At 39.6% G+C, this 8,813-nt stretch overlaps 2 protein-coding genes across 2 annotated transcripts in view; one reads left to right on the top strand and one right to left on the bottom strand.

Annotated features, from left to right (window-relative positions):
- The window catches only part of LOC105264740 (uncharacterized), a gene marked incomplete at its 5' end in the record, with an annotated part of 5,876 nt that extends 3,798 nt beyond the window's left edge, over positions 1 to 2,078 (top strand). Inside the window, one exon of the mRNA XM_011301822.1 lies at positions 8 to 2,078. Coding sequence (XP_011300124.1) covers positions 8 to 1,090 — 1,083 coding nt within the window. The remainder of the gene's footprint in view (positions 1 to 7) is intronic.
- Positions 2,079 to 2,173: 95 nt separating this feature from the next.
- On the bottom strand, positions 2,174 to 7,908 carry LOC105264698 (ras GTPase-activating-like protein IQGAP1). The gene is made up of 2 exons (XM_011301762.1): positions 7,715 to 7,908; positions 2,174 to 7,276 (listed from the first exon to the last, which is right to left on the bottom strand). The coding sequence occupies exons 1-2, from the start codon at positions 7,752 to 7,754 to the stop codon at positions 2,421 to 2,423; spliced, it is 4,896 nt and encodes a 1,631-aa protein (XP_011300064.1). The 5' UTR covers positions 7,755 to 7,908; the 3' UTR covers positions 2,174 to 2,420.
- Between the last annotated feature and the right edge of the window lie 905 nt (positions 7,909 to 8,813).

The following is an 8,813-nucleotide window of genomic DNA, read 5'->3' on the forward strand; positions in this document are numbered from 1 at the left end:
TGAGAAGAAGAATGAGGGAAAAATGGAGTGTGCGTTTAATGAACCCATGGAGGAGGTGGAGGAGGAGGAATTTGTTCTGCCTACTGGGGATTTCAATCCGTTTGATAAGGGATTAATTTCAGGACTGTTGAGGAAGATTAAGTTCCCAAGGGCTCATCATTCTGATGGATATCACAGAATGAATATGAATCTGAATAAGATGCTGCCGTCGAGTGTTGTTACTTTGGGAACTGACACGTATGAGATGGAGAGAAAACTTGGAAAAGGTACTTATGGGACTGTCATGAAGGCAGTGAGTGGACAAACTGGTCAAGCTGTTGCTCTGAAGACTCAGAGGCCAGCCTGGGTATGGGAGTACTACATTGCACGTGAGATTAAAGCGAGGATTACAAATCCTCACATGCTTAGGGGTTTTATGGATATATCCAAGGCTTATGTTACTAATAATGCGAGTGTTTTAGTATCGGAATACTCGAAATACGGTACACTGCTGAGTGTGACGAATCAGGTGAAAGTGGCTACTGGTAAACCACTGCATGAGGCATTAGCTATAACTTTTACGTTGGAAATGCTACAGATTGTCGAGTACCTACATAAATGCCAAATTATTCACGGTGATATTAAGCCAGATAATTTTCTTCTTATGCATCTGCCGACTGAGGATGTTAGACCAACGATACAGTTAATTGACTTTGGATGCAGCATTGATATGAGTTTATTCCCCGAGGGAACTAAATTCACGCAGATCATTAAGACAGAGGATTTCACATGCATTGAGATGCAGACGGGAAGACCCTGGACTTATCAGACTGATCTGTATTGTCTAGCTGCATCTGCACACTGTTTGCTCTTTGGAAATTATATGCGGGTGGCACATACTGGGGATAAGTGGTTTATAACTGCTAAAATGCCTAGGTACGTCAAGAGAGCAGCATGGGAAATATTTTTCACTGAATTGTTGAATATCGAATCCTGTGAAAAAATGCCAGATTTGAGCGCTTTACGCAGTACAATGGAGGAGGCATTAGCTAATACTACGAATTACGATCAGAATGTCCGGTACTTTGCTAATGTATTGAATAAACGATAACGCTTACATATTTTTTCAGCCAAATGTAAAAGCAAAGTTAAACGAAAGAGGCGGTAAATTGAGGGAATGTGAATTAAATCGACTGTGCACGTACTTTGTGACGCTGGAATATTTCATGTACAATGGGAAGTTATGATTACTATGATTATCGTGCTATTTATTATCAATGAAACATCGATTACGATGATATATACGGTTTAATTATTTTCAAATGAAGATCATCATTCAGCAGATTTGTGCATACTCTGATATATTTAGATTTTTTAATGAAAAAAAAATATATATATCATGAGATTTTGAACTAAACTCATCAATAAATTTCGATGGACTTTTGCGAGTTCAATAATCTTTTTTTGCTTTTGAAATGAGTAAATACGATGGAGGACATCTTAATGTAATTTTTTTTTTTTTTCGACAACCACAGAACCAATTTTATCTCGTGTTATGCAATAGTACTATATCAATGGTAAATTCAAGAAAAGTGAATAGACGAAAGGAGTGTTTCTTTTTTCATGATCCATCGTTGGATTTTATAAGGAAAAATAAATTTACATGCTGAAAGATTAAATAATTGGATTAATACAATGAGTGACAAGAAAAAATATGAAATATTAGTTGGGAATATGCCTTATCTTACTTTGATAGTGCAACGAAGATGAATATTTTCTAATTAATCAATTACTCACGTCGCTTTTAATTAAGGGGAAAAAGCGGGCTTTACCTGTTGAATACGAAAAAAAGTCAAGGTGAAACTTTTAGATTATTCTTCTTTACTTTTAACATTTTTATTCTCCTCATTTTATGTTCCTTATTCGTCCAGACTTGGGCATCGCCAAGTGGCATTCAATGAATTAGAAAAAATCCTGATATTATCTGCGTTGCACTGTCACAAAAGTGAGTATACTGACTTCTCATGTTATAATAGTTATTAAGAGACATTGTATTATTAAAAATATGAAAATCTTATAAATATAGATATTTACAATAATTCACAATTACAAATTCATTGAATTTTCGCATGATATTTTTTGAAAAATGATAAAAATCATGAAACGGTATAAAATCACTGGCCCCTAAGTTTGTCGAGTACGTACACAAATACCAAATTATTTACGACTGAGGATGTTAAGCCAACGATACAATTCCTTGACTTTGGATGCAGCATTAATATGGGTTTATTCCCCGAGGGAACTAAATGCATGCAGATCATCTAGACAGAGGATTCCATGTGCATTAAGGTGCAGACAGGAAGACCCTGGACTTATCAGACTGATCTGTATTGTCTGGCTGCATCTACACACTGTTTAAAACGGTATAAACTCACTGGCCTCTAAGTTTTTCCATAGAATTTTCTGTTGAGTAAGTACAGCAGCAAATTGACATTGATCTTCGCTTTTCCAAACATGTCCATAATGGGGGCTCCCTCGAACTGCAACTCCAGCAGCTTTTGAATATCAATTTCAATTTTCTCCATCTCCACTCCCATAAACTTCCCCTTAATCGTGAAAATTCCACTCTGTTCAGTCGGAGTGATTTCAAAAATGACATTTTTAAACTGCGACTGTGAGAGTCCATCGATCTCCAAGAGAACTCCCTTCTCAGCGAGTTTAGCTGCTGAATATTTCAAAGTAGCTTTAGACTTCAATTTTCCATGATTATTCTTCTGAGTGACCTTGACTGCTCTCATAGAGCCTCTCCCCGTGTGAAGATTCTCCAAACATCGCTGCGTATACTCATTATAATACTCCACTTGCTCAGCATAATATTTCGTCTTCTCCTGGAGCCGTTGCCTGGTTAATCTCAACGTCTGCAATTCTTTGTTCCTCATTGATCGGTATCGCCCCTTATTACAAAGATCTTTGGCAACAGCTGTTACAATACTTTGATAGCCATCAGCTCTGGAGACCCAGCCACCTTGCTCAAGCTTGTGAAGATAAGCTCTCAATTGTAGTCTGCAGTCATTCAAGGAAGAGCTGCCTCTATACATATTGAGTTTCATCGTTGGTGAAATCGATGAGTACTTGGCGTCGTACAATTTCTCCTGCACTGGGGACGAACATGACGTCTCAAGAGCACTCACAAGTGTCTCTCCTTTGAGAAATTGCAGGACTGACACCAGCAACTCCTTCGTCTTTATGAACAACTTCTGGAGACTTTGGTCATCAGTATCGGGAACTTCGAATTTATTCGTGAGGACGAGACACACCTCTGCCTGTCCCATTCGCGTCAGTGTAGCCTCACAAACTGGTTTAGTGATTCCCATCAATGAAGCAACAGTTGGTGCTGATTCGAGATCATCCAGCAGCTCGTGAATAGGATCAATTGGATTTGGAGCTATTTCGTACTGATATTCAAGCACAAGAGTGTGTGTGTCACAAATTTCTTGGAGAGAAATATAAATCTCTGGTCTGTGAATCAACGTAGCCTCTGTGTACTCGTGAAAACTGAAGTGATCATCCAACGCTGAGATCTGACAGCAGGATCTGAAGAATTTCTTGAATTTCTCGTGGCAGTCGATGATAAAGGGATTGAGACACATCAAATGTGTCGCCTCGTCCCCAAATCCCTTCTTCGAGGCTGCAAACTGTAAGATTTTGGCGATGCTAGCTAAATTCCTCCTTTGGTCATTGGATAATGAACGATCCACTGGTAGAGTGACAATATCAAAGGCATCAGGTGCAACAATTGCTGCATTTATGAAGTGATAATAAATTAAATTCCCCACGACCTTGAGGATATCTTTCTCTGGAGCGTGAGGAAATTTTTCAGCTAGAGTGTCATGGAGCACCTTCGACATGTACAGCATTCCATAAGGAATTATATCTCTCGATTCGGTGATTCGTTTCAGAAAATCCAAGACCATGTCTTTGAGGGTTTGAATACCTCGAGCGAGTCTCTGTCGCACTTGCTCGTAATTCAGGGCTTGTTGTTGATTTACAGAATAAGGAAGATCTAAAACCTCTCCTTTCTCCATCTCCAATTGATTCCTCCAGCTTTTGTAGATGTCCACTGGATTCGTCTCGATGCTTATCGATCTGTCTGATAAGACTTTCTCAATGACTGGACCCAGTATTTGACGAAGTGCTCGACCATTCAACTGTCTAGCATAATTGACAACCATTTTTAAGACTAAAGGATTGCCGGTCACCACCTCCGAGGGTTTCTGAAATTTTGATCTGATCTCTTCCTGCAGTGCTCTTCCAAAAAGTTTAAGAAGAAGATACTCCTCCCTGATGTTTGAACCGAAGTTATAAAGTGTGAGAATGACGTTCTGAAGAAATTTATTCGTCTTGCTCTGAGGTATTAAGAACAATAATTTCGATAAATATTCAGGATTTGTTTGCAGCGCATAGAACAAGTGCTGATATCCCTCCAGCATCTTTCTCCCTTCTTTCGTCAATGATTTAAGACCCTTGTAACTGCTTAAATTCTCAGACATTGAATTCTTTCGTGATCGGTGATGATGTTTCTCTTTAGCAAGAGTCTCCAGACTCTTCCCATGGGCAATCACATCCTGCAGAGTAATCCTGTTCTGAATCAGAAGACCAATCTTGATGTCCATGTTGTCTAGCTGCTGTGACAAATTCTGGTTGTACCTGATCGTCTGGACGACGTCGTTCTTCAGCTGTTGCAGCTGGAGATCTTTATCATAATCCTCAGCATTGAAGTTGAGAATAGCTGAGAAGTGCCTGACTACAGGAAATGGTGGTTTTTCCATCCTGAGGAGTGAGAGAAATGCTCTTCGAGCTGACCTGCCCCTCCAGAACGCCTGGATCTTGATAATCTTGTCCTCGTGCTGGCGATAGTAATCGTAATGATTTCGCTGCTTCCTCAACTTTCCCTTGGCTTCTCTAATCCTTTCAACGAGCTTCATTCTGTACAATCGACGATGCATCACACCTCTCCACCAAGCCTGAATCTTCATGATTTTATCGACATTATCGTGAAAGTAGTCGAAACGATCTGCAATCTTCTTGCGAGTCAAATATCCTCGAATCAACGCCTGAAGACGAATTATCAATTTCTCGTTGAAACTCTCTGACGGAATATTGTACTCTTCCGCTGTTATTTTATTAATTATTTCTTCAATGTCCTCTTTAGTCACGAAGTGACTCTCGGAGATATTCTTGGGTTTGTCCCACGTGTAATTAAATCTCTCCAGGTCCAAAAATGATTCCACGTTTGTGGGACTCACGTATCGAACGAAAAAACATTTGTAATGACATTCTTTGTACTCTCTGAGGGCTGTCAATGCCTGGAAGTACTTGTGCTTGTGTTTATTAGAGATCTTGAGACCAGTATCTTCTAAACTAGCTATTGTCCCATGGAAATCGTTGAGTTTTAGTTTCTTGTTGATTTCAGAGAGAACGTAACAGGCGTGTTGCACCTGTTCAGCCTCAGCCATTACCATCTGTGCCACGTTTTCAATATCTTCGAGCCACAATTCAGAACCATCTTCGTGATCCTCCTCGAGACACCGTTTAAATAGTGCAAGATATAGAGATGCATCTGCTGGAGAGATTTGACTCTTCAGCTTGAGCGAAGGATTCGTTAGAGCCTCCATCACTCCATTTCGATTATTACTCTTCACAGCCCGATTCAAATCTTCCAGGATATTGATAGCTTCGTCGTCATTCCTGCATCGAAGATTAACGAGGTCTATGCAGTCCTGAATGTCGATGTAAGCCAGGATGGGGCAGTCCCGTTGATCTTTCTGATGTTCAGCTCTAACACTTGCTAATGCGCGATAGTATTTCACCTTATTGGATTCGTCTAAATGGTTGACAAGGGCTCCAGGATCTGCTAGGGCCTGATAAACAAGATCAGGATTACCTGTGTCGACAGCTTTGGTAACAGCTGCCACAGCTGTCAGTACTCTCAGACTATTCAGTATGTCATCATAGGATATATTGGCTCGAGACTCCAGATGATCGATCTTCATTTCCTCGAAGTACAAAGGAATGGCGAAGCTGTCGATGTGATTGTGGAGGCCTAGATCTGGATCTGTGAGGGCCTTGTAAAAGTCCTTTGGATTGTCTCTGTCGAGGGCTGAGTTCAGAGCTAGAACAGCATTTTGTCGTTTTGCTGTTTTGTGTTCTACCTCGTTTGCTTGAGTTACTCTCGATTGGAGAAGCTCCTGCCAATACCTGCTGGTCTCTTCAAAGTCTTCATTGAGGTCAATCCGATTGATCAGAGGGAAGAGGGCCTCGCGATAGCGATTAACATTCTCGGGGAGAACATTCTGAAGTTGGAGGGCTGGATTTTTTAAGTTGTTGATTAAAATTCCAACAGGGGAATCCAGGGAGTTCATGACAGATTGGAAAGCGAGACGAGCATTGACGTTGTTGAGGTGGCCCTGAATTTCTGCTGGTGTCAACAGTTCGTCGTAAGCATCTGGGATGTAACTGTCGTTTAGAGATCTGTTGAGGGCTGCTTGGGTTTTTATATCTTTAGCGTTTAGCAGGGTCTCGTAGTAGTCGTTCACGTGGCATGGATTGACGTTTCGCAGTCGAGCTGAGGCATTCTGGAGACCGTTGAGCATTGCAGTTTTGTTGGAAGATGTCAGGGCCTGGTTTATGGCTATTACTGCAGCGTGCAGAGCTGCAGTGTCTCCTGCCATGCTATTGGTGAGGAGACCACCGATTTTTTGGAATGCTGGCATTTGGATACCATATTTCTTCAGTTCTGCACTCACTGCGTCGATCTCGGCGTCGGTGAAATTTATTTTCCCGTAAAGGTCTTGGATCTGGGGGGCTCTGCCCAACTTGAAGAGATGAGTACTCAGGGCGTGAATGCAGTAAATTACTCGAGGCATGTTCTTCTTGTCGTAGATGTCCGTTGTTTCCGGCTGGAATGTCAGAGGCAACTGCATCGACTTCAAGCACATCAAGAAGTGATTAATATTGTCAGTATGCCTGAATTGCAATCCTGCAATTGCATATCTCTTCTGCTCAATGTCGTAGATTTTACTGCGTGGCAGTTTCTTTGGGTCCATGAAGTGCGCAAGTTTGGCCAAGTAAACTCCATTCCTCAGGTTCTCTTCGAGTTCAGTTGTCGGGGGTAATTCCTCTCTCAAACATGCTTCCATCCACTTTTTAGCTTCTTCAAGGTGACACAAATATTCATAAGCCATTGTTTTTTGCCTCTGCTCGTCCATCTCCTCAGCTGATTTACGAACATCAGCATCTGGAACACGACAAAGTCAAAATGACAAACAAATAGAATGGTTTTAAATAAACCCCCAAAGCATTAATACATTCTGCATTAAATAATTCTGTAGTGTCCCCGACATTGTCAATAATTTTATTTTCGAATCTTCTCGAATCTTTTTAGTTTTTAATCATATTAATAAAAAAGTTTTAACAAAAATTTTATAATCTGTAATTTTAGAAATTTTTCTAAATATGGAATTACATCGAGGTAAATTGATAAAAATCATCTAAATCAGATATTTCTCAACAATTCAGAAATAAGAATGTAATGTATGGAATTTAAGTAATGGAATAAAAGGAACTGAATAGAGATTATCCATTGTGTTTTGATAACAGGTGGTGATGACCGGTATTCCAATGACTTCCAACAGACAAACCCCAAATTGTCGATGAATCTATTGAATCTACTCACCATTTTTGGGAATTATTGACTCTGCCCCAACACCTGTCATTGTTGCTCACTATTCACATAAATAAACGACAAATCTAATTGAAAAACCACAGTAAAAATACGTTAAAACGATAACGAAGTGTACGTTAACATCGATGACATCTTGAGAATTTGAAAATAATCAACTGCCAGTGGAAAATGATCTAGGGGGCACTACAGACGATATAGGTTTTTTTTTCAAGTGATTTTTTTTCGTCCAACGAAAATTCAAAAAAGTGAATGAAGAAAATCGACTGAGGTTTAAAAAAGATGTAATAATTTCCAGAATAAAATGGTTTAAAAGAAAATCCATCTATTGGCAATTGAAAAGTGGATGAAAAATTGTTGAGTGGTTTGATAATTGTTTTATTATGACAAAATTATAAAGAGAAGGCGAGGGAGTGGGAGAGTTTCCTCTCGGCGGAATTCGCCGCCAGCGCCATTTTTCAATAAAATAAAACCATGTAAATTCAAAGAGTCTTGCTTCCAAAGAGGATTGACTAAAGTAGAGGCCTCGTAGTACTGCACCCCAAGAGAGGGAGGGCACCCGGGGTGAATTTTATTTTCTGCGGTATGAATGCTTTTTGTTTTTTATTTGTTTAACTGAAATTTAGTCGACTGTGGAACGAGCGAAAGGGGGAAGCCACTCTTGTGGAATTTCAAATGAAAACAATTATTCGATATATTGAAGATATACATCTAATCAAAGAAAATTTTAATAATGAGCGCGTTGTCAAATTGGCAACGTGCTTGACTGACACACGAATGGTTAGGGTTCGATCCCGCCGTCATTCTTTTTTTTTCAAAATAATCCCTATTTTTTCTATTGTAAATGGCTAATCAATCGAAATATTGTTTAAAAACTGAATAGCTCTTCGATTTTCATGTTCCCCTGGTACTTTTTCAAAAATTTCGAATTTTCAAATTTCAGTGAATACCTTCTCGATGGTCATGTTACCCTGATACTTTTTCAAAAATTACGAATTTTTCAATTTCAGTGAATACCTCCTCGACGTTCATGTTCCCCTGATACTTTTTCAAAAATTTCGAATTTTGCACTTTCAGTGAAAATTTCAGTGAA

This window comes from Fopius arisanus, unplaced genomic scaffold (genome assembly GCF_000806365.1).
Source record: "Fopius arisanus strain USDA-PBARC FA_bdor unplaced genomic scaffold, ASM80636v1 scaffold00024, whole genome shotgun sequence".
NCBI classification, from domain to species: Eukaryota; Metazoa; Arthropoda; class Insecta; order Hymenoptera; family Braconidae; genus Fopius; species Fopius arisanus.

Coding starts and splice junctions, on each gene's coding strand:
- LOC105264698 (XM_011301762.1), bottom strand. CDS start 7,754: ATGACAGGTGTTGGGGCAGAGTCAATAATTCCCAAAAATG. Junction 7,277..7,714: donor GTCAATAATTCCCAAAAATG/GTGAGTAGATTC, acceptor GTCGTGTTCCAG/ATGCTGATGTTCGTAAATCA.